General features: G+C 40.8%; 1 protein-coding gene and 1 long non-coding RNA gene across 2 annotated transcripts in view; one reads left to right on the top strand and one right to left on the bottom strand.

Moving 5' to 3' along the window:
- The first annotated feature begins 273 nt into the window (after positions 1-273).
- LY86 (lymphocyte antigen 86) lies at positions 274-26,398 on the top strand. The gene is made up of 5 exons (XM_053959882.1): positions 274-547; positions 14,180-14,266; positions 15,673-15,801; positions 22,653-22,705; positions 25,654-26,398. The coding sequence occupies exons 1-5, from the start codon at positions 427-429 to the stop codon at positions 25,747-25,749; spliced, it is 486 nt and encodes a 161-aa protein (XP_053815857.1). The 5' UTR covers positions 274-426; the 3' UTR covers positions 25,750-26,398.
- Positions 7,061-26,398, bottom strand: part of LOC128797404 (uncharacterized) — a 40,943-nt gene continuing 21,605 nt past the window's right edge. The window contains exon 4 of the long non-coding RNA XR_008434118.1: positions 7,061-7,714. This is a non-coding gene — a long non-coding RNA (uncharacterized LOC128797404). The remainder of the gene's footprint in view (positions 7,715-26,398) is intronic.

Below are 26,398 nucleotides of genomic sequence, written 5' to 3'. Positions count from 1 at the left end.
TTGGATTGCAACTTTTTTTTAAGCCAGAAGGCAGCAAAATAAGCCTGTTTGAAGTCTTGTCCCAAATGCTTTGACTTCAAGAGAAGAAACTGGCAGCAAGAGCAGAAATAAACACATTGCTGCATTGTTCCAGCAGGCACCAAGGCAGGACTATGCCGGGCAGTGAGTAGGTGTGATTAGCTCATTTGTCATTAGTTGAGCACCAAGTAGAAAGCAGAAGTCTAAGTACACGGAAATAACACCCTCCAATTCTGATTAGCCTCTTGTTTACACCACATTGTAGGAAGCTGAGGCTGCACTGGTTCACTTAACCCTTTTGCAAGCACGAATGTTGGAAGTCCCGTGTCCCTTGGAGAAAGGAAGGAACACCTCCCTCCAGAGTGTTAGCAAGAGACAGAAGTGATCCTGCAAACTACCACCACCACCATGAAGACATCAAATGCTCTTCTTTTCATCTTAATCCTGCTTTACATCAATGCCAGCACACAGTGGCCTACGCACACAGTCTGCAAAGAGGACAACTTGGAAATATATTACAAAAGCTGTGGTGAGATTTTTTTACATTTCCCTTTTCCTTTTAGCTGCTCAGCAGAGTTGTTCTTATATGCAGTGAGTGATGCTTATAAAGCCAGGCAATGAATGGAAGGGTTACACTCCCAAACCTGCTCTGGGTTTCACATCTAAAATATTTTTTGTGTTTCAAGTACAGCTGGTTTTGGTTCACACACACACAAAGCTAACTGTATTTAGAAGATAATAAAGAGGAAATAATGTAACAATTCAGAATAATAAACCACTGTGAAAAACCCAGTTTAGCATAAGATCTTTATCTTGAAGTTAGGTTTAAAAAAAAAAAAAAAAAGGACGACCCTAGGTCTTTAACTTTTTTACCCCTGGGATGAAACAGGCTCTTCAACACACGGATCTGCTGCTTTCCTAACGTGCAATGAGGCTGTGGTGATGTGCTTTCTGTCCTCCCACTACGAATGACAAGGGACCCAGTGTGACAGTGGGAAGGATTCATGTTCTCTGCCCTTGCCACTGCGCTTACTGAGACTTCAGCAGCAGCCCTTACCAGAGGCATTTCCCAGGGATCACAGGGTTTTGTTTGTTCTTTAAATCTGTAGAGAAGAAAAGGAGCAAGCGACACTGGAATTGACTGAAAATGAATTCACTGAATGGTGCCTGCTTTCCACCTCTTGCTTTGCTGGCCGTGTGCCTCGCCTATTGTGCTGATCTGCTTTACAACTGGGACAAAGGGAATTAGATTCACAGACGCCTCATTCATTTTCTGCACGTGATTTGAAAAGCGATTCACGGCAAATGAGCACCCTAGAGTTTGTTTTTCCAATTCATCCAGTTACAAAGGGTTTTCCCGGGGGCTTTTTCTCGCCTGTAGCTTTCATGCGTTTTTGCACACCCATTAAAATAAAGCCAGTGAGGGACAAGAGAAGTAAATAAATATTTGCAATGCTATTCTTTACTGGCCTGCTCCCATGGGGACTAAAGTCAGGCTTCACGTTCTATAAATGGGTATCATGCATTAAGAAAATATTTAATTAGATATTGAATACAGACTTTGGTATTGCCTTCATTTTAGTAAAAATTTATTGCATAAGTGAATTCTGTTCCCTCAACAGGTCTCAGTCAGCATGAGATGCCTTGACACAAAGGCACATGCTACAGTCAGAGCGAATGCAAAGTATGATGAATTTGTCTGCCGGCATGTGCCAGTTAAATGTTGCTTCTTACTGTGCACATCACTGGTCTAGCTAACAATATGCATTTGTTTAGAGCCATTTGTTTCTGTCACTTCCTTTAGTTTGCCATGAACAGAAAGATAAGAGGTATATTCATTCAGGGGGAATTCACAGATTGAGAAGCACGAGCCAGAGATCATAAAGGTCAGGTCCCACCACTTAAGAGTTCTGTTCTCCTGGGCACAGCTATGGGAGATGAAAAGATTACACAGATGTGGAAACAATGCAAGAATTAAATAAGATTCCTTGTTTGAAGTCAAGTTCCTTTCTCCCTTACTGCTCTGTCAGATTAAAGTTGAGGCAACTCACAACTGCCATCACAATGTCCTGCCTTGCCTTTTTCCAGAGGCTACCACATGTGTAGCATCAGCCCAGGGTATACCATCTGCATTGCTGCTGATGCAGTTCACAATCCAGCAGTTTGCATAAAGGAGAAGAATTTAAGGGTCTTGGGGTCAAGCCCCAAAATCTACAGGTCAGGAGGATCAATCCAAGTACACTAGTCCATATCTCTTCAGAGAAGACCCTGTCCTTACTGAGCTCACTGGGAAACTCACAATGGTGCAAAAGGTGCTTGCTGATCACCCTTTCAGGAGAAGGGGAGCTTTGTCCCTACCTTATTTCACTGTAAACCAGAACTAGATGGGCAGAACATAACTCTGTTTTTCACTGTGTCCTGCCAATTGTTCTCACCCAGGAGGACACAGACTTGTTATTTTTTGACAAGACTCTTTCCCAGCAAACCTTCCTGTTACAAATTTGTAATGGCAGCAACTGCAGAGTTGATATTAGGCAACTGCCCACACTCTTTAGCTATTTCAGAGGAATACTGCCCCACACGTCCCTCCAGTCTGAGAAACCCCTTTAGTATTTCCTGCTCCACTGAAGATATCAGAGGATGTCCCATTTGGGAGATAACAGGAGCCACTGTGAAGTAATAAGTACAAAATCTTGGGTAAAGGATTGCCTGTTGACTTCAAGAGGGTGAGGATTTCACCTCTAATGTTGTTACTATAGACTCTAGGATGTTATCAGGGAATTAGGATTGAATCAAGGAAAATATAAGGATGTTAAAAGAATTTTTACCAAGCACTTCACAACTTCTTTCTGGAGCTTAATGTCCTCTCTCAACAAATTATTAGAATTCAGTTTGAGCATTTAAAAAGGAACCAAGTACCCATTTATTCTTTGCTGTTTATCAGATCCTCTCCTATAATACAGAAGAAAACTGACTACATTCAAAAAATATGGGCTAATATAACTGTGATTAATGCAACAGAGAAGTTTAGGTGGATAACTGAGAACGTGAAGCCATCTCCTGTACCCAGGAATAAGTTGCAATTGCTGGTCACAAGCAATTGTTCTAGCTGCATCCTGCTCCTATAGCACATAAGATACAGGCATGCATCAGGCCCCCAACCTCAGCCCAAGCTCTGGATCCTATAGAAAGCATCCCCATTCCCACTCAGCCACATAAGACTAAATGTTCTGTAACCAGGACTCCAAGTCATGCATCGAAAGAAAGGGCTAGACAAGATCCTAGTGATCAGTATAATGCAACTGTAAAAAAGTAATCAGACAAAAAAAACTCAGCAGCAAGTCCATGGTAAGAAAATCAAGCTGAGAGACAGGTGGTCTAAAAGTTGAGTAAATAGACAGTGTGCTGCCTCCTCTATGTGACCACAGGAGACATAACACAGAGACAGTCTATAAATAGCAAGACATTTCCTATTAGGGCCAGTCTTCCTCCCAGGAGCAAGTGACAAAAATGAAGGAAGATCTCAAATGACCACAAATCACTTTAGGAACCTGGGCAGAGATCCTGAGATAAAAGCAGCACAGGTTAACATCTCTGACTGAGAAAAGAGAACAGTAATTGGCAAGTCTATGCGCAGACATGAAAAGAACCTGCTACATAAATGGACAATTTCTACCCCTTTTAATTTCACTGTAATAATGCTTTTGATCTTTCTAGCTACATTATAAAAGGCAATTGTCTGGGAAGGGAAGGGCAAGTAGGCAATGGCAACAAAGTGCCTAGGGCAGATTCCAGTGTTATTTGAGTAATAGGCATCCTCTTGGAAGTGCAAAGTGCAATGCAGTCAGAGACAACAGAACATAACTCCCTAACACGTGTACCAACACAGGCTTCTAGATCATTCACGTAAAGCCTAATTGTCTTAATTAGCTATGAAAACATTCTTAGTATATAGTGTTCAAATGGGACCCCCTTCATAAGGGAAAGCAGGTGATTGCTCCTGCAGACACATGAAAAATATTTTCCAATTATTTTTACAGCTCTTTCTTGAAATATTATGTGGACCTTTATTAACACTTTAGTGTTTCAGAATACCTGTTTTTCGACCAGCAAGCTTGGTGATTATTTAATTAAATTATTTAGATTAGGACCTGGGAGATCTTAGAGCTGCCCATTGCCTGAAACTGTAGATTTCTTTACAGTGCAGAAACAAACACTGATAAGACAGAAGGTTCTAAAAAAGGGTATGGACACCATCAACCATTAAGGACTGTTTTTTGTGCACTGGAATAAATAACGGGAAATTTCAGGGAGCTCTTCAGAAGAGTCAAAGCAGTAGTATTCAAAGATGACATCTTCAGAAATACTCCCAAGACTATATAAAACACTGCTCAGACCACATGAGGTTTTTAAATATAGACAAACATTTTTTTCTCAATTACTATCTGATTTTGTTTTCTTGTTCTTCTGTTTTTCATCTGAAACAAGGTTAACAGCCATTAAAGTTTCAGGAGAAGGAGCAAACAATCAGTATTCCCTTCTGAATTAAATATGACATTGGCTGCACTCTTCATAAGTTTTATATATGTATATCTACAAATTTTAAAATAATAAAACATATATAGGGTTATGGGTAAACGTTTGCTATAATTCATGTCTTCTGCTAGACAAAGAACCAGGTCAATCTGGTCATCTAGGAAATTATTTTTACGTGACAATGCCTCTTCCACAACAGAGGAAGGTCATGCTGAACTTATGTCCAATGAGCTCCATGTTTGCTTGCATAGTTCTATGTCACACTTGAAGCAGTGTCATTTCTATAAACCTTTTTCCCAGCATCCAGTGGCACAATAGGCGGGAGTAGCACTGCCCAGTTCAGTACACACTTGCATTAAATTGCATTCGTACATAGAGGAACTCTCATTTTTATGGCTTTTTTTTTTGAAATGTGTGAGCTCAGATTTGGATCTCTGTTAAAATGGCCCCTTGAACTCAACAAGGTGTAGAACCCACTCTGGTCAGATAGTGTACTATAGACATGTTCCTGTTAAAGTCTACATTGAAGGAACTTTTCTGTGCTTAAAACAAAACAAGTGGAGACAGAGACCAATTAGCTCACAATTTCCTGATTATTTGTCTGTCCTTTCTGAAGAGTTTCAGGCTTACTAGGGTCACCCTCACATGCTTGTTATACTTTCTCCTACATACTGAGAGATCAAAGACACTATTTTTCTTAAACTCCACTGTTCCTTTTTTAAAAAATATACCTGTAACATCAGGTGTATTTTTAAAAATACACCTGCTCATTCAGCAATACCAACTTGTAAACAGTACTATTAAATTGGCACTAATTTTACAGCATATCACCTTCTGTTCTTTATGTCAACCAATGTAACAAGTCCTTTTCCCTCCCTGACCACACACTTACATTCTTTACTTTAAGGATATAAGTAATCTGATAGCTTCAGCTGGAAAAGAAAGGTCTGTGAAAAAGTTCTCACTCATGCCTTTTCAGGGCAAAAATTCTTCTAGACACTTGGAAAAAGAGGTTCTTTTTCCATTATTCTTTGGATTTTTGGCAAACAGATTGAGCCAGATGCTTCTCTTGGACTTATTTATTTATTTCCTCCAAACAGTCTCTAGCAAATGCTTCTGCTTCTAAATTATTTAAAGCCACACGACACCAACTCTCCTCTGATCTTTTGTTGCATAGATTGCTAATGGGCAAACAATCAAAGAACTTAAGAATTCCACTTGAAAACAATTTTTTTGTTTGTTTACTCTGTCCAAGCCATCTTACTGTCATAGCTTTGCTGTTGAACTCATCTGGTATAACTTACTTATCCCAAGGGGAAGACCAGATGTGTACATGTATATTTCTGGCACCAGATCCTAACAAACTGAAACTATAATTGGAATCAAGGTAGCATAGTTATGAATGCAGATGCAAATCTTCTTTTAAAATTTTGGTCCCTCCATGAATTAAAACTATCCTATCTATTTCATTCTCCACATGACATTAGAGGATTGAAACTTTCTTTTTTCTATGTGAACTCTTCGGGTGATTCTGAACATCATTTTACCCTTCTTTCATGGGGGGAGAGTAATTAGTAAGTTTTAAAATGTAAATGACATAGAGGAGCAGGAGACAATTTCATACCTCCAAGGTACTCTGGCAAAAACATTAGATTCGGTACCTAGACTTTAAATCTTTCAGTAAAATCAATATTAATGCTTTCAGTGAGACTAGTAGTGGAGAGAATTAACCTCAGCTGAACTTCTCCCACCAGGCTTTAAATTCTCTCATCTAATTTAGTTCTCAGTGGTTTCCTCATAGAGCCAAATTCTTCACCAAATGAATTAAGGTCCTGCACCATGGACTGCAAAAGAGGGTTGTTTATGTGTGAGAGCCTCTCCTGCTTATCTTCAGCTGATAAATCTAAATCGGTTGGCATGTTTTTCACCTACTCACTGTTGCCACGTCTTTGGTTGCTGTAGCCACTGAGTCACTAAGGTAAATGCAAGGATGAGTGGTAAGAGTTCAGAAGGCAAGCCATAGAAAAATATGTTCTCCTCTTTGGAAACATATAGGAGAGACATACCTAAAAAATGGTATATTACATTACCATCAAGTAATACTGTAGGCAAGGCAATACTATCATTTGCTATTGGACACTGAATCTGAGCCTATGGAGGGAGCACTGTAATACACTAAACAAGTGAGTCACAGCCATTTTAACAATTTGACAAAAATTTGAGATTAGCTCCTGTATTACATAAAGCAGAAATTATCAAAAGGCACATTAACTGCATAGAGTCAGGAGCAAGAACAAACCACAGTTGATGATAAGTGCTATACAAAGCTTTCTTGGTAAGCCTCTAAGCAATAAAGCATTGCTACACTTTCTTGACATTGCCACATCATCTCATCTAAAACTGTCATCAAGACCTCAAAATATATCTGGACCTTACTATGCTTACAGTTTAGCAAAGAAAATAGAGGCAGGAGGTCAGATGCTCACAGCAATTTAATATCCATTAGAAAAAACATCCAAAGTCTTCTAAGAAAATTAACACCTCAAAATGAAAAAACTACATCAGCATTATTGTGTGTTGGTGTTGCTGAACCAACTTTAAGGAGGCAACCTAAAACTAGGGAAAAAGAGTGGCCATCAGGGACAAGATGTCCAAATGCCCTTTTACAGATTCACCACGTACCGAATCAAAACCCTTTGGTCTGTTCCAGATGCTGCTTTTAGACTCAGGAGAGCTTCTAGTTGCCAAAAGCTAGCATTTTGAAAACTACCACAAATTCATTCAATGCTTCAGTTTCCTCTTCACCTGAAGATGAATGGCTCCAGTCAAATGATCCAGCAGTGATCAGGCAGGTAGGAACCCAGCTAGTTTCCTCAGCAGAGGGAGCATGCCATTCCAACTGTAGCTTACTGCCATGCTCTTGTAGTGGATTTAAACCCATCATGGGAAAATGGGAACATTTAGCCCATTTATATGCTGCTGATTACTGTTCTGTATAATCAGCAGTATAGCTGCTACCCCAGAGCATGGCATGTGTCTGACAGCAGGGCAGTTTCCAGCAACATTTGGTTCTATATCTGACAACTCCGAAAGTCTGTTGTGAATCCCCAGTCATTCTGGCAAGCACTGATGTCCAGAGATCTCAGTGTCAAGTAGGGCACTATGAAAAAAAAAATTTAAAAAAAAATTAAAAAAGAAAACCCACCACATTGAAGAGGGAAGATTAGGCATACAGGCAGTTACTGTAAGCATCTTATTCATCTAGTGCATGGTGTTTTCCTACCAACAGAAGAACAAAGACTTTCTCTCTCTAATAGAGTCCCTGCTGGGCCCAAATTAATGCAGTATTTTCTTGTTACACTGCTGTATTTGAAGCCTGCCTTGTCTGCCTTTCTCTCTCAAGCTAACTAGGACAAATCAGGATTATCAAGTACAGATCTGCATGTGCTATCTCTCAAAGCCTGCATCTTTCAGTTTTGTCCTCTTAAACAGGCTTGGCTAAAGCTTTGTCGTACCACACAATGCACAGGAACCCCCCTTTCCAAATACCACCTCTGGCAAAAGCAAGGAAAGAGTCTTCAGATACTGAGCCTCCCCTCGAGCCTCAGCCAACAGCTCTAACAAGCTTGCTCTCAGGAAAGGTGGTTCAAGCAGGAAAAGGCAGGGAGACTCAGGGCATGTCTTTGACAAGGCTGCTTTTATTCATGCTAGTCACACCCCCATCCCCAAATACAGACCTGCACCTGCACACCTTCTATCTTCACAGGGCTTCCCTCCACCTCATCACATCAGCCTGATGCCAGAAAATCTCTTCCTCTCCTCTCCACCTGACATTTGGAGAAGCCTTCTGAGTTACTATTTCTTAATATTTGCACATTTGGACATCAGTTATACTTCGCAATGAGTTTTATTTGAAACACCAAGAGACAAAATCTTTGTATTTTATTCTAACTAATTTCATAAGACACTGAAATCACCTTGCTCCAAAACTAAGGCTGTAAGCGTCAGCCAGTAATGCCTGTGCCTTAATCTAACAAAGTAATATATAACTGCTCTATCCATTACCAGTATTCAGTATTCTTGGGAGAGGACTGGAAATTATTTAACTTGTATAAACCTTTTTTTTTTTTAAGTCACATTTTAAGTTTCTTTTGTAGTGTCCTGGGCTTTTTTAGGTTATAGATTATACTGAAACCAAATCTTCAGGCTTCAGTCTACAGCCATATAAGTTTTATCAGAAAGGAAGCAGAATTATTCACTCCATTGGACATCTCCAAAAGCTTTGGAGATTTGGGTTTAAGCAACCTCAGAAACCACAAGTTGACAGCATTCTTTGCAAAGGGGAGCTTCCACAGTCTGTAACCCCAGGACATTAAGGATACATGAACTCTAATCTTCCATATTCCTTCTCCTCTATGTTGCCTAAGGAAGCCAGAAAAGTTCAGGTGATAAAACATACAGTTTTATCTGCAAATGAGGCCAGACTGACTGAATTGAACTAGGCCAGAGTTTCAGTCCGAAATAGGCAAAAGCCTGGAGTTGGCTAAGGCAAATATCTTTGGATGAAGCATTCTCATGATAAAGTAGACACAGTCAGTGTGAGCATCACTATTTATTCTGCTCTCCTTTGAACAGAGGGTCACTCTGCCCCTCCCGGACACGTCTGGATGTGGCAGTGGCATGCAGTGAAGGCAGGCCCAAAGGGAAGTTCATTAAACTGAAAGTGCTCAGGGAAATGCAGATGCATAACCAGAGAGCTGCTAATTCACCTGATGTTTCTTCCTCAGTAGCCTCTAAGTAGATTCCAGTGTCAAATATAACCTTGAGCATTCAGGTTAATTTACTTAAATAAGCATTAAAGGGAAATTGTTGAATGAATACATAAAGTCTGAAATCCCAAACAGTTCCTCATTCTTTCCCCCTCCTTTCATCATGTTGAATGTTGTAAAAACTAATGATTTAATTTTATTAAGAGCTTTGAAGGTGAGGGATATTGGGTAATTGCTAAATGTTTCTTCCTTGTGCTAATTTCCATCTCCTCTAACACCAGCTTGTCCTTACCTGACCCTAGCCAAGTGCAGTTGTACTATTTCATTCCATTCTGTGGCTTATCTGCTCCTAAAAGTATTTTGAAACACCCAAAGCTTACCAGTTTGGAGGGTCTTCTTACCACTCCAAGGCTTACAGATGTGGACTTTTACAAGCAAAGCTCATCTGCTTGCTGCTATACCACTGATTTTCATGGTCACATGGAAACAATGTGATTTTAGCGCAGATTCAGAAGAGAGAGAAGCCAGTACAGGATAGTTAAAAAGACTGGGGGGGTGGGAGGGGGAGGAGGGAAGGGAGAGGGAAGAATAAAAGACAGAGGCTGTTGTACACCAGTTCAGCAAAATTCCTAGAACAGGTGCTTCCCATCTGGCCATGCAGTTTCTGTAATGCCCAGTTAGTCATCTAGCAGCTCAGGCTCTGAGGGACATTGCCACAGTGGGTTAGCACATTATCATTCCCAGCTGTTCACTTCATCCTGTGCTCCAGAGATCCCTCCCAGGAGGCTGTAAAGGCAGCCCCAGCTTGCAGCCCTGTGCCTTTGTGCACACCCATGTTCAGCACAGGCAGGAGCCACTGGCCCCACAACTGCAGTAACCAGGGCACAAAAGGGAGTTCCCATCTGTTGTCCTTGTCCCTGAGGTTATACTGCTGTAAATATGTCTGAGTGAATCTACCGATGAACCTTCTGCCAAGAACAAAAGCAGGGGGAAAAACCTCCAGAAGGAAAAGTTCAGGAACTCATCTGAGCTTCTAGGCTGTACTACACACACCCGCTCCGTTTTCTAAGAAAAACCCAGCCAAACCCATCACTGTGAGCACCTGGAAAGTAAGTCAGGCTGAAATCTTGCACTGTGGTGCCAGTGCACATGGAAAACCTCATCCCAAATCAATACAGGGACAAATCTCCACCAGGGTACTTGGGTAAGGGTGAAATGGGTGGTGAGATGCATGGGCTTAGCTGACACTAAGCCATGTCAGGTATGATCAGTAACAAGATGCCAGGTACATCCCAAATTCACCTCTCACAAAGCAGAATTGTACTACAGAAGCCAGCCTTCAGTGAAAGCTGGACATTCAGTGCTAGATACAATTTGGAGTTCAGCATCAGCCACAGCATCAGGTTCAAATAACAGGTCTGGAAGATCTTGGAGTGCATTGATGGCTTTCAAAAGCCAAAGACTTTCCTGTTTCCCAGAGCAGATGCCCAAAATTTAGTACTGCCTAGAGAGAAACTTGAGTCAAAATTCTGCTTCTAGACACCTTTCATGCTAGCTGTAAATATGTTGCAGCCTAAGTCCTTCTCACTAGATACACAAAAAATGCCCTTTTCCCCCTCTGTGAGCAGATTTTCACTGATAAACCTCAATGTGTTTGCAAAATTTCCAACATTATGAGTGTTGGTGATTTATCAAAGCTGAACTGGAAAAGCAAAATTCTGCAACCAGTTAAAGAGTTTCTAGCTTTAATTATGGGAGAGGGAGCAGATTGAAGGGAGTAGGTGGAGGGAAGTCTGGGAACATACAGTACTGTGCACCATGAAATTTTGCAGGGAAGTGGAAGGCTGAAGGGCAGCCCCACGTATTTTAGAGATCTAACAGTAAATGTTATTGCTCTGCACATGTGAAAGACATAACATGTATTTTTTTTCAGTCTAACCAGCTCACTTCAGATTGAGGCAAACACGGAAGAATAAGTATTAAACCTCCATAGGAGACACACAGTGACTCACAGTTGTACATCTGAGATGAAAAACAAAAACGGCAATTGCCTTGAGTTGCCTTGGCCACAGGAGGGACTCCTCACGATTTAAGGAAAGGGGTATGGCACAATCCCTTAGTGAAGAAAGATCAGCTGAATTTACAGACTCTTTCACTTCTCATGAGGCTAAACACACTAGTTTCATTAATTTCGTTATAGTAGCAACGTTTCACACTACATGTTTGAGAATCCAGACTCCCTGGCACCACAGCTTTAGCAACACAGCCATCCTTTCAATTGATTTCAGCAGAAGGTCCCCATATATGCCACAGTATCTAAAATTGCAAAATTGGATTGCTAAGTCTGAGCAGGAATTTCCACAAGGATGGTCAGAAAATTAATTGAGGTTATTTTGGCATTGGAAATTTTTACATTTGTCAGCAAGAGAGTAACAACACAAAATCCAAGTGTTCCAATTCACAAATTTTTCTGGAATTCCTCATGTAAGTGCTTCCACACTCTGTTCTTCTCTGAGGACTAGACAGCACCTCCTGGATATGTCAGGATCCTATGCTGCATCACTAGCAGTGCAGTTAAAGACATCCATGGCTATAATGCGTTATGAAATGTGTCATCTGTCATAGGAGCTCAACCCATAGAAATAAACAGACATCCAAACTAAAATAATTCTGAGATCAGGGTCATTGTAAGAAGCCCAAGCTTTCCAAAAAAAGCTTGGTTTCATGAACAAACCCTTTCCACTCAGTAACTGATGAGAAATTTTAAAATTAAAGTTCAAATTTTAGCCATGACACCACAATTTAATTTGTTCATTAAAGTACAGCCTAGTCTTTTTGAAAAGAGAAGAGCATTATATAAGTTCTACTGCCAGGTTTGACCATAACTCCCTCTTGAAATTGCAGAACGAACAATTTTAGTAAGCTGACAACCAGCACTATTTGTAGGCATCAATGCCCAAATTGCTCTGAATCTGAGCAGCTGTTTCCTGAACTTTATCATCACACCACACACAAAACAGAAACAAGAGGGGCTCTAGCAGAAGTCCAGAGGAATGCGGAAACCAAGCCCTGAGAGATGGTAGAAACCAGAGGGGAAGCAGGAGTAACGGTCCTGGAGAAAAGAGAAGTTTGACATACTTTCCAGCTGAAGCAGGAAACTGCTCTCCTAACTGATCCCAACAGCTTCTGAAGCTGCAAAAACAAAGCTGGAACTGACACAAATAAGAAAACTGACTGTTGCCCCACTTGATAAACAACTGCGGGCACTAACTTTTTGTCCCAAGCAGATTATGCAACTGCAGAGACTGCTTTAGTGGTGTGGAGGACAAAATCCAGCACAGGGACACAGACCTTTAGAAATACCAGTGCTTTTTATCTCCCTCCTTTGAACAGTCTTTTAATTTACCAAAATTTAGGGCTTGGGTACTCCTGTTCGACCACACTGATAATCTGTGAGCTCACAAAGCCTGGCTCAGTTAAAGCCCTCCAGGTCCTTTCAACACTTTCATTCATTCTGTGATCTCCTCTAAGCAATCAGGTTTTGGTCACACAGGCTTGCTGATTGCCAGCTGCTACAGCTGTGGGGCACTGCCGCAAAAACAGGGTTAGACTATGGGGATGCTGGCTCAGCCTCACAGAGGGCACTTGTGACTCAAGTTTCACCACAGCATCAAAGGAAAATTCTCCCAACCTGTTATTTTCAACTCAGTAAGAAGGTTCGTTCAAGTAACAATAACTTAGAAACAGAACTCAGTTCCCAAGACTATATTTATCACTACCAGATCTATGTAAAGCAAGGAGCCTATGGCTGCTTCTGCACATGCCACAGTTGCTTCTCTCTTTTTCTACAGAGAACTATGTTGGATGTGCAGGCTGGCTGGAAAGCCATAATGAGGACAAAACTATGCCTAAAGCAAGTTTGAGGCTCAAGGTATTTTTCCAAATTGGCCAAATTTTTCCCCTCCTGCCACAGCTTTAGACAACAATTGCACATTCTATTGGTTGTGGCAGCTGAACTGTCAGTGGTTGCTGCTGCCTGTCACCAGAGAGTGACATGTTGGCAAGCCTTCAGGCACAGCATCAAGTCTCATGGAAGCTAGCAAGGAAGAAGGTGGAAGTGGTAGGAAAACAATTGTGTTTTTATAAGAGTTTTAGAGCTTTTGCAGAGAAAGGGATACTGCAGGAATGGGAAAGAATCACGTTCTGAAGAATAATGACAATTATCAGTCAAAGGGCTCCCTTTGGCCCCACAGCTCTGCTAAAGTCTCCCAGAAAGGGAGAAATGTAGAATATATTCTGGCTTAGAAATATCACAGGATGATGGACCCAGAAAAAAAGTGCTGCAGTATCCCAGTTAACACAATTTTATTTTCAGTTTTGGACTTTTCATCCCACTCCAGAATTCAGTTTCCTAACCAGCTTCACTAAGCCATCTTGTGATACAAATTAACTAATAAACATCTTCATAGCCAATTGCTCCTCAGTGCTGAGGAAGGAATGGCAATGTGCAGTTTCTGGGAAGAGCAGTTGTGCTGAGACTTCACCATTGACTAAGTATTGGCTATTCACCATTGTGGGGAACTTGATTTTTTGAGCTTGATAATTTTCCTACCCAGTAGATTCTAGCCTCACACAGGTTATCACCTGAATGCACTTCAGACTGAAGGGGGAGGAAGGACAGAAGCAGCTACGGAATGCAGGGTGTGGGAGCTCTAAGCACTTATTGGAGAACTTTTAAGAAATATGTAATTTGTTTTTTATAACACTTACACATTTTATATATTATATATACAGTCTCATTAAAGTGTCTCATTAAAGATACAACTTGTAACCCATTGGTTTGTGTCTTCAAACAGATCCCCAGCAAGATTTTGCTCTCAGCATTGACCATTGTTCTGATATTGCAACCCACACCTTTAACATCAGAGCTGCAATGGTCCTAGGTAAGTCAATTGCTATTTTCTCAACTGTGCAGTTGTACACAGGTAATTCTTATGTGAGTGCTGGTATTAAGAAGTAAGCAAGGGTGACAATCACCTATAAAATATGAATAGGCTTCATTTCTTCAAAATTTCAAAACCTGCGCAGGGTTACAAAAATGTCAGTTCTGTTATCAGCTCAGCCTCAGACTACATACGTCACCCTAAAGAGGAGTATATCAGCTTTCAGCCCCTATTCTGCTCCTACTCTTCATTTGTACACATGGAGAGCCAGGGGGGGCTGCTCTAGAGCTCATCATCTTCATAGCTAAGTTTTCTGGGGAGAGTCTTGTTGACTCTCACACACATTCTTGTGTCAGTACCTCACCAAATTTCCAAGGCTGTGACCCTTGCAGGTAGGGGACTGAATGGACTCCCACAGAGTAGTGTGGGGACACCTCTCTGTCCCTTCTGGGTGTACAGAGGAGCATGATGGGAAAGTGCTGGCCTGAGGCATCAGTCATGCCATCAGTTTACCTGCACTAGCTGAAATTATACCCTTCAGTACTTGACTGATCAGCAACAAAGGTACAAACTGGGTGCACAATTTAATATTAGCCGTAGCTTGCTTTGTGATTCTTTTGCAGGAAAGCCACCTCTTGCAAACCTGAGCCCCAAGCTCATCTAGATCCTGTACTACCAGAGCATAAATATGAAAGTGCTGCTGTATGCTCTAGCTGCTGAAAATAAATTTGTGTGGCAAGTGTCTTTTAGCACCTCAGAATGCTTATTTACATGCAAAAGATCTCCTTTCCTCTGAGACATGCGGGCTATTTGTCCAGGGAGCATCACTTTTCAGGTGGCTGCAAAGGTAAACAAGCCTGAAAAAAAATCACACTACAGACATTTGCAAATACTTTTCCTCTGTCTAAATCCAGTAGCCTCACTGGCTCTGCCTGTGTCAGTAAGCCAGGAACAAGCAGGCAACCTCCTAGCACTGCCAAGCTGTTGTGCTGGTCCCTGGCACAGGCTTGGCTCAAACTGGTTTCTGTTTTCCCAGGCAGCAGTTACAGGTCACAGGTTGCTCTCAGGGGCCCATTGGATATGATCCCTCTGCTAAGAACACAAGAAAAGTTTAGATGTAAGGACATGAGATTTGCTATGACATTTGACCGAGTCAGAAAATGGTCATGGGCATAGTTTATTTAACAATCAAAGTAACTGCTGTTATGTCCCCTGTCATATACCTTGAAGGGCCTAGAGACCTATTCCTGAAGCACAGATTTCTATGTATCAGGAGTCCTCCGTGAAGAGAAAAAGTCTAATGGCTCAAACAGCAGGGAGGAAAAAATAGAATCTTTTTTAAAATAAAGTAATAAACTTGCTTATCCTTGTGCTTTCTCTGAGCTCTCTTTCTACTTTGTGTGTAGGACACAGCATCAAGGAACTCTATTTCAAGCTGGACATGATCGTAAATGGAAAGACTATCTTAACCTACTCAGAGACGCTTTGCGGGCCGGGTCATTCTAAGCTTATTTTCTGTGGAAAGAAGAAAGGAGGTAATTTAGGTGGCACTCTTAAGTGTTTGATGGCTACTGAATACTCCAAGCAGGATGTGCCCGCTGTGCTGTTGACTGCACCAATATATTGTAATGTTCTGTTTACTTCACCAGCATGTTAATGGGTGATAGGAATGCAGTAGGACAGAGACATTTTAATTTAAGGGCCTGCTTTTCCCCCCAACCTGTTTGTTTGCTTTAGTTTTAATTACAGAATATTGCACACACATGGGATTTCAAGTCCATTAAAAATAACTGTGGTTATGTGACCCCCATCCACCAGCAAAGAGGTTCATAAGCCCTATTTAGAGGCACGTGCTTGTTATGTGAGCAAGAAGTATGACAAAAATAAAGGCTAGTTTGGTAAAACAAATGGTGAGCAAACAAACAACTGTTCTGAATATGTTCTTTACTATTAAGCAAGTCACACCTCCTGTCCTCAAAGGCAATTCTTTAATCACTTTATGAGGAAAAATGTTTGAATAACAATATTTGGAACAAGATACTATTTGCTACCATCTATGGTTTGCGTTTTCTTTCTGTTCAACATGTGCCTATGCAGCAGTCAAATGAATTTAGCTCATGCCAGTCACGCTGCCAGCTGGTGAAGACTTGCTCTAGTTGGTTTAGAGTGCTATTACTTGCCCCAGAAAACAAGCATCTTTGGGCCCAGGTGAGCCTGGGCAACTCAAGACCCCTTCTGCCACAACCCATGCTAGGTAGTGCCAAGTTAGCTGTGCCATGTCTGGAAGAGCTGTGGTCATGCTTCTGGACTGCAGTAGTCATGTATCCAGTAATTTTTAAATCCCCCTCACATCATGATCATCTATTTAGGTTGATTTTATAAAAAACAAGTAGAGCCACAGAGAAGTTTGAGTGGTCAGAGCACCAGATAGTTACAGAAGTTCTGCTCTCCTTGAGTCACTATTCAAGTTGATAACACTGCAATAACTCATGTGCAAGGGCCATGAGTTTAAAGACGATGAACGGCACTACTGCTAAGACAGTTCCTGGAAAATTATTAAGACATTTCACACTGCACAAAACTATCACAAAGAATAATAGAGAAATGCTGCATGAGCAACCAATTATGTAAATCCTGTAAGCCAGATAGACAAAAAAATTAAATTCATAAGTTTCTTCAATTGTGTATTGAATTACAAGAGGAGAAAACCCACCCACAGACCTACTGAAAAACTATCTTATTCTGATGAAGTACTTAATAACATCCTTTGGTGAATACATTAAGAGAAGTAGAGTCAGTCCTGAGCTGAGCACAAACTGCTATTCACTCATTAAGCTACAAAGCCAAAACCTCCTGGGGTTTCCAAGTCTCTTAATCTTAAACTGACAGGCTATTGTTTCTGCTAATTGAAGTACATTATGATATAAACACATAGTTGGTTGTTTAAATAATACTATATATCTTCATCTAGAAGTATCCCTACTTCAGTGCAAAGACATCTGCCATGCACTTTTTAATAGACACCCTCTCATCTAGTACCTGTTTTTATTTAGTAATTAAGTCACAGTGGGAAAGAAGTGAACTTTCTCAAACAGGTTCAAACTGAAAATGGGGTATTTCTTAATTAGTTGACAGTCAAATCTACCCCATGTTTTAGGACAGAGAATTGAGCTGAAGACCAATTTAAGGCTGTTCAGGCATAATTTACCATATGAGCACAGTTGTAAATCTGACCTAATGCCTGTGCAGGAAGGACAACTTGTGAATGGCCAAGTATGCAGACTACTAAGACACAGGAGAGCAGAGAGCCCTTTCAACTGAAGCTTTTCATAGAGAGCCTCTTTTCCCTGTTGTATGGGCAACATTTCCAACATCTGGCCAGACCTGACCTGAGTTTAAATATAGTTTCACACAGAATTTGCTTGCCTTTCACAAGGAGGCCAAATATTGCCTGCTCCTCCCTCTCCCAAAATTAGACAGAACATCATCCTTGTACAGGTTTTGTTGATCCACTTACTTGTGGGGAAAAACAGAGCAGAAGTTACAAGACAAAGAGACTTTTAAGAGCCAGCTGTGGCAAAGTCTTAGTTATTTGAGGGAAGTTTTATTTTTTTCATTACTACCTTTTTTCATTACTGGAAATACTCTGTGTGCTGGAAAGACTTAATATAGCTGGAGATTTCATGTTCATCATAATCATATAGTATTTACTATTTTTGTTAACCAAAGGTCATGTCTGGCACTGCTCACTCAGACTCATAAATAGGATTCCAATATCTTTGTCTTTGAGCTATATGTCTGTTGTGAAATTGTTAGCTCAAAGTTTGCAAGGAAATTTACCATTGTCTATTTAGGACAAACAAAATTGCTAAATTCTTTGTGGCATAACATGAACTCAGGCCTTCCTCTTTTTTTAGTAGAATGTGCTGGTTATTCCCAATTTCCTCCAAAGAAAACAATTACATAAGATTTAACAGATTTCCCAATGCAATCACTAAAATCAGAGTGGAAGATCTACCAGGGTAATATTAAGCAATGTGCCAACCACAGCTTGCAGGCTTAAGCAAATCTACCTGACAAAAAGATAGCTGCCTCCTCTGCAAATTTTCTTTTGGGCTCAACTGACATAGGCACCAATTCCTTGTGCACACACTCCAGACCATAGAGAAACCTTCACCTTGCTTCAGACCTCCATTCTTTTACATTATTGTCCCTTTCAGTAGGTGTTACAGTGAGCAAGTTTTTAAAACAGTATTTGTGAATAAAAGTAGAGAACATAACATGAATTAAAAGACTGGCTATCACACTGAGAATGTAGGTAGCTGTTTCTGAGAAAGCAGCTATACCACAAGCTAGGTCTTTAGGCTGACACACAATGCCATCTTGCTTAGCCCCGTCATCTCACCTTTTCCTCACCAGTAAAAAGAGTGAATCTTTCTCACCTGGCCATGTATTTACATACGTTTTTTCCCACTCAACTATACATCTATAGCTGGCAGTTATTCACATGTTCCTACATCCGTAGCACCCACAGAAGCTGTGTGTCAGTTGCATCAGTGCAAGATTGTGTCCTAGAAGAACTCCAACATGGAGCACTGAAGTTCTAAAAATATTAAAAACATAGAAAAAGGAAGAGGTGGATGCAGATGTACAGGGCCTTTATATAGTATAAGAGTGTGAGAACGCATAAAGATTTTCAGTGAAAGGAAGATTTGAGAAAGAGGAGTGAGAATTTCATTATAGGTGTTTAGTCAGGAAGGAGAGGCATCTTCATGACAAATGATAACTAGTAATTTGAAGTAATCCTCAGGAAGTTCTTACTTACACATTTGAAAGCTCTGCCTCAAACTGGAAACTACTAAAGGCATGCTCACTAGCAATGAAAAGGACTAAGTCCCTTTTGGTAGAAACAACAGTGAAAAGCTGCTCCAAAAATAGAGTAGTATCACCTTGATTCAGTGGTACAATAGAAATATTTTCTAGGCAGTTCTACAGAAATCAAAGAAAAAGGGCTGAAAGCAAATCACTGATGACAGCATGCTTGACAGGTACCATAAATTACCAGCAGACAAAAAAAAGAAAAAGGAGAATATTTAATTGGAAAAATGCACTCATGGTTTATGCTCTTCCAAATGCGTGTGCATTTTTTGCAACCATATTTGGGCTTTTCTCTAGGAAGACCATAGAATTCTTTCAATAAGATAGGCTCAGTGTTTGTGACAGTTATACTTACTGCAGCAGATGTGTTCATCCTCTTTCAATGGAGGAATGTAAAAATGTATGAATATGTGGAGAAAAAATGCATATTAAGGACGCTGTGATAAACTGCAGTCCTTCAAGCCTTGGAGGATGTTTACACTTCTAGAATTATAGTAGAAATCCCCATGCAACTGGAACACTGAATGGTCTTCGAAAAGCCTGATCCACTGAGGAGGTTTCCATGGTCCAAAGTGAATATGAATGATAAAATTCAGCTGATTTATGATTCCATAGTATTTCCTGACAGGTCTCAACTAGCTGAAAATTAAAGCTGCCCTTCCTTTCCTATAAGGACATACTTTCAAAGCAGCATTGAAGCAAGGAAGGTTACAGGAGTTTTCCAAAGGACAGAATTGTTGATGTTGGAAAGTCATTTGAAGGTCATCTAATCCAGTTCCACATACTTCAAACAGGGCCATCTGACAGCCAGTTGCCCAGGACCATATCCAGGGCAAGGTTTTTAGATATAGCTAAGGATGGATGCTTCACAACCTCTCCGGGCAACCTCTGCCAGTGCTCACTCAGAAGTCTTTTGTGATGTTCAGGAGAAGCTTCCTGTGTTTAGTTTGTGCCCGCCTCCTCTTTGCCCTGCCACTAGGCACCAGTAGAGACAGCCTGGCTCCCATCCTCTTTTACAACCCCACTTCAGGTATTTGTACATATTGATGTGCTGTCCCCTAATGTTTTTGTTCTCTACGCTGAACAGTCCCAGCTCCTTCAGTCTCCTCACTGGAGAGATGTTCTAGTCCCTTAATTATATCAGTGGCCGTTCACTGGACTTTCTCCAGTAGCTCCATATGTTTCAGCTCTGAACCACTTCAAGACCCCTGGTTAAAAAGAGCTAAATAAGGGTAAAGCTGAAGCATAAAGCAGTAAATGTGGACCTCAAACTGGACAAGCAGCACCTGCTGGTCCACATTTGAAGGCTCCCTAAAAGATAATACAGTGATTTCTTTGATAACTGAGCAAAGGCATAGCTACAACACATCAGAGCAATCAAGGAAAACTTCTCAGAGTGGGCTGAGGCAGAACCCTGAGACTGCATTCATCTAGTTACTTTATAACAGTGAAGTGTGTGGGGGAAAATAGCTTCTACCTACACTAGAGATTAGCATTGCCATCATTTCAGAAGCAAATTTATGGCCTGATGACACCTACTGCATTTTAAAATACAGGCTTTGCAGAGCCTGAATGCTGCATCTATTCTTTTAGATTCTGGATGGCTTTCTGAGAGCCTAGATGAGATCCTAACAAGCCACATAATCCAAGAGAAGCTTCCATATCCCCATGCAGAAGGACTTTGGGTGATTGTTCTCAGCCCAATTTCCTCTCCACTCTCCTCTGCTGTCATCCAAGATTTGCTAGGCTGTGAGTTGACTGAAGAAAAGGTAGTCCTACAAGGCTCTCTACTGAACAAAAGGACACGCAAAGCATGAGCCCCACCACTGCATGGTCCACACCACCCTGAGGGGGCATCTCCCAATATGCCTCAGATCACATCAACACACAGAGCTCAAGTCCCAGGGGAGTCACTCATCATTATGCAGTCTTCAGTGCCTTTAGCTCCCATTTAGAGTCTATTAAAGCTGTGAACCAAGAGGTGGGCTGTACTGTATTTTTAAAATTTTTGAGTCACCACTCTCTGCAGTGGAGATGTGTCAGACTCCTGGGCTCTTGCTTCATGCACAGAAGCGAGCAGCAATGGTGACTGCTCTCTGAAAACAACAAGACTTCTTGCTGTTCACATGAATTAGCCAGGGATGCAGAGGGGAATGAGTACAGTACAATTGCTGTAGCATAGTTGACCAGTTTGGGATTGACAAGCTGAGACATACTTATTCTGTTCTCTGTTTTGGGATTAGGTTTTTCAGGGCAACACTGAGTTGTTTTGCATCTTCTCCACCTCCCAGGATCATCAGGGTGTTACACTAAACAAACTTCTCACAAATGCAAAGGTATAGAACATTGGTAATACCTCAGGTTTCTCCTTTCCTAGTTTATCTTACTGTCGTGATTCTTTCATATAATTTCATTACAAGACTAACATTTCATGTCATGTGCAGGAAGAACTTTTGTGGACTGTTTTCCAAGTCCATGCATACAATCTAAAGAGGTTACAAAGCTTTTATCCAACCTTTCACGAGAAACAGTTTAAATCAACAGTTAGACTAGACTAAAACAACTCTCTAGAAGTGAAAAACATCAAAATGCCAGCACATACTCATATAAACACGATGAAACACTCCTCTGTCACTGTCAAAGTAAGGAATATTTCATGACACCTACAAAAAAGAATCCTTAAACAGTTCTTAGACTTTTCCATTACTTGTGTGGGGCAAGTTGTGCAACAAATTCTGAAATACTGAAACATCTACAAGTTTTATTTTCAGTCAAGTCTGTACAGTTTGGCCCAGTAAGCTATGAAGAAGTAGGAGGAATTGCAGAACAGCTCTTGCTAATTCTTTCCATTAATGCCAAAGTTGCCCTTTCTTTAACAGCCAAGAGCAGGCATGCCTCATATGATTAGGGAGATGAGGATTGGAAGGTGGAACTCCCAGGCTCTATTCCAGTCACCAACACAGTTGTGATGACTTTAATACCGCATGTAACTTCTTGATGAATGTTCCCTCAGCAGAGAGACAGACATATTCTTATTACTTTAAAGTCATGTTCAGCAAGCAGTCAGAAGTCCATACCTACAGCTCAGCTCAGATTGGTTTTTCTAAAAATTACCAAAACAGTACAGTTCAACTACTTCAGGTGTTTAATAGTTCATGCTAAAGGACTTGAGTCTGGCAGTCGTCCCCCCCCTTTCATTTTCAGGATGTGTGATTACATAGGTATGCCCAGTTGGTTGTGCAAAGATGTGCCCCCCTTTTCCATTCACATGAGCTGCAGATGCTCCTTGAGCCCAAGCTCTGCCTTGCTTTCCCCACAAGGCAGCATACATCCTGATATTTCCCTCAAGGGAGCTGTTGCAGGGCTGTGTATGGAGCATTTTGCAGTTCCATAATACTTGTCACTGGAGGCTTTGAAATGCCATTACAAAAAAGAACATCTGTGATCAGCTGACTTTTTCCTTCATGTGCTGCATGTCTAACCATCCATCATCATTGTTGCTTTCCAGAACAACTCTATTATGAGGGGCCAGTCACACTGGGAATCAAAGAAATCCCTCAGGTAAGTTAGTCATGGTTGTGTTTCCAAGCAGAAGGGCTTCCCAGAGGAGGTATGGTCAGAGGACTACCAGAAATCACTCCAGTACATTCCAGGCTTCCCCAGCCAGCACAGTGGATCTGATAGCGTTTTATATTAATAACCTTTTTCAATATGAAATTAAGTGGCTTTGCTTATAAAGAGTTACAGAGGCACTACTATCCAGCAACAAAGTTTTTTTTTCAGGATAGCAGATGTCTGTACCACCATTAAGTCAGACAGCCATAGAGTTCTTCAGTAGGCTCTCCCTCTCTTACTCTTAAAATAGCAAGAAAAGAAGCAGTTCCAGGGGACTCCCCAGAGACCAAGGCTGCAATTTTGCTCAGTCCTTAGTGAACTGAACAATTTGGAGAAGCTCATTCATCCTCTCTGGCTATAAAGGCAATTTAGATAGCTATTGCAATTGAACAGGTTCCACTGTACATACATGGTGTCAGGCAGAGAGACCAAGGTCTTCTAGGTGACAACTGAAGGTGCAAGTTATTAGGCCAAGAACACTTTCTCTGGATTTATGGAGCCTTAAAATAAGAAAATAATTTCTTAGAAAGGTGAGAAAACAGGCAGTAGTGTAGGCACTGCTCTGAATTTCCTGGTCATCCATTACAGATGCTTTTTACTGGCAGCCTTCTCCACACACAGCTAAGTCTCCCAGAAGAGCAACCAAATCACACTGGAAAAAAAGAAATATTCAAATGCTGAATTCAACAGTCTCTTAACTGGGCACACCATGAAGATATATTTGATCAGTACATAACAAAGGATTTTGTAGAGACATACAACGAAGAGATTGGATTGAAGGGAAGAAGGCAAAGTCTTTGATTATCAAGGCATCTTGTTGAGAATGTGGCAAAGAAAGGATCACAGTCACCACTGAAAAAGCACAGAGTTCAGGTGCTAAGTAAAATACCCCTTAGATTTACTAGGAGAGGCACAGCATGAGCTCTCAGTTCTTCAGCAGCAGATATAAAATGTATGTCAGAGGCTCAAAGATGAGGTCTGGGATCTGCTCAGCACTGGATTGCTCCAGGCAGGAAAAGAAAACAGGATCAGAACAGGGATAGAGAACAAAGACACGAGTCCCAAAGAACCGGCTTGCCAAGACCTGCAGAGGTGATAACAAGGATAGCTGGCTTCTGGGAAGATTGAGCCTCCATAAATGCCACCATCTCATATGTCTCAATCTTACTTTGGTGATAGGAGCAACCAGGACCTTCATTTTCCCAAAGCTTTCACACAGGGAGCTGGACCCCCATTATGCAGGCTGTTATCCCACCCTAACCAGCCTGCTTCGCTAAAGGTTATACCTACAGAAGCTGTGTTGGGCACTGCCTTTTGATGTCTCACACAGGAGTGCCTGAGCTCGCATCAATCATCATTCTGCTCCAGAAGCAGCTTTACTAACACACTTACGTAGCAATGCCTCAAGACAAACTGAAGAATAGGTCTTTAAACCAAGAAGAAGCCACAGAAACATGCACACAGACCAGTAAAACTCCAGTTCTGGGAAAATCAGCTGAATTTTCAGCTAGTTTCTGGAGCCAGAAACTCCAAGACTGATCACAAGCCTCTTTTAAAAACATTTTTCACCACAAGCAAAAAATTATTCTGAAGGAGAAAAAAAGAAATCTAATTACTAATAAGCAATGGAAATTAGTTATTATGAAGTCTCTTCCATGAATTAAACCATAAGCTTTTGGAGAGTTAATATGCTCGTGTGAAAAGGAATAGGAAGCCTCTTTTGTTAATTAATCAATCAGGCAAATAACACCATCCTTCCATGCTGACAAAAAGGAATGATTCCATACAGCAATCATCTTCTGCTCATAGCAAAGAACAACCTCATCCGAAAAGCCTGAGGGATGCTTGCATGCTCCACAACAGGAATTACAACCAGCCTCTATTTTCAAGTGCATGTTGCCACTGAGTCTCTCTCTAAATTTAGATTTTACTCTTAACTTGAACCTCTCTGTGAGGACGCAGGCCAGGTATTGCTTTAAAAATCCCATTGTAAAAGGCAAATGCCAAGAAGCCTGACTCATTCTATCCATGTCTCTTTCTATTCCACAAGCAGAAGGGCTCTAAACAGGGTACATGGTTCAAAGCGAGGAGATCACTGCTGCCAACCTCTCCCACCCCACATTTTGCTCCCCTGTGTGCTCCAGCAAAAAAAAAAAAACCAGAAATAATTACTGCAGTGCCAGCAATACACAGTGAATAAAATCTAGTTCACCTCTTCTTCCAAATCTGTTAAAACCACCTTGGTCATCTTGGGACAGTGCTTCTCCAAGTGTCTAGAGAGTGCCATTTTGACCTATACAAGATAGCCGTGGCTTCTTTAAAGTTCAGATTTTTTTTGCATTGTAATGATATAAGTTCTCCCGAAAGCCTGAATTCATATTTTCAACTTTGCAAGTGGAAATGAGACTACTTCTTGTTTTATTATATAGGAATTCATTATAGATTGAGTCAGCTATACACGCTTCCCCCAGCGTGCTCTGTTATAAAAATTCATATCACTAACACTGAACAACAAGATCCATGTAAGAGAAGTGCCAGAGAACTGAGCGCCTCTTTTTCCAGTTACTAAATAGCACAGGCCATATTGTGCTTGCTTATAAGAATAATGAGAATTTCCACAGATATGAAGGGATTTTTTAATGCAGCAAAACATTTCATTCCCCTTGCACTGTTTAATTTTCAATTTATGCTGTCACCACTGATATCCCTGAGGAGAGTATTTTGGCAGAAAATATGGGCACATCCTTTACCACCTCTGAAACATTTGGACCAGAAAGGTTTTGGAAGAGCTTGATGGGAAAAAAATTGTTCTGTTTCTAAAAAGAGGAGTCAGAAACTTAAGCAGTTGTATAGTACTATGGGCTAATCTCTTGCTTTGCATTTTTCTCATACAGGGAGATTACACTCTTTCAGCAAAGCTGACTAATCAAGATCACGTCATTGTTGCTTGTGCCGATTTTACTGTGAAAAATTATTTAGACTATTATTAGCAGCAAACCAATTTCATGAAAGCTACAGACTACCAAAAGTATTCAAGTCAAGTAGGCAGCTTGCATGCTACAACGATTCTGAAGAAAATAATCCTCACATGGTGATTCTCATGTTGTTCCTCTTTATAATTTGCTATTTTCAAGAAGTTACTAGATCCTCTAGTGGTAATTTTATCTCTAAATGCACACTGTAGCCTACTTTTTTCTTCTAATATATACAGCTGTAAGACGAAAGTATCCAATACCAAAACTCTCATCTTAGGATGAAAATAGCATGAAGCAGAACAGGCGAGAGCCTAAACACTTTTTGCAGTAAGTTATGGAGGTATCCATTTCTAACACAGGCTAGAAGATTACTTTCACATATATCACATATTATGCAGTTACAGAACTCAACATCTTAAATCTTCTCTGGAGGCTGTCTGGAGCTTCCACTAGCACAGCTTTTGTTATAACCACTGAACAAAAGGAAATAGGATGAACATGCCTTTTTTCCAGTGATCAGTGTTGTGTCACTGCATTCATATAATTCTAGTCTTCTGGAGTCTACCTGGAAATTTTTGTTCTGTAATGTCTTTTAAGTGATGCATGAATCATTCTGTACTTAGGCTAGGTGCTCTTCTTGCTTCTCAATAAATTCATAATGAAA

Source organism: Vidua chalybeata, chromosome 1 (assembly GCF_026979565.1).
Source record: "Vidua chalybeata isolate OUT-0048 chromosome 1, bVidCha1 merged haplotype, whole genome shotgun sequence".
Taxonomy (NCBI): domain Eukaryota; kingdom Metazoa; phylum Chordata; class Aves; order Passeriformes; family Viduidae; genus Vidua; species Vidua chalybeata.
Note: the sequence above shows the minus strand (reverse complement) of the source record. Positions and strands in the feature narration are given on the sequence as shown.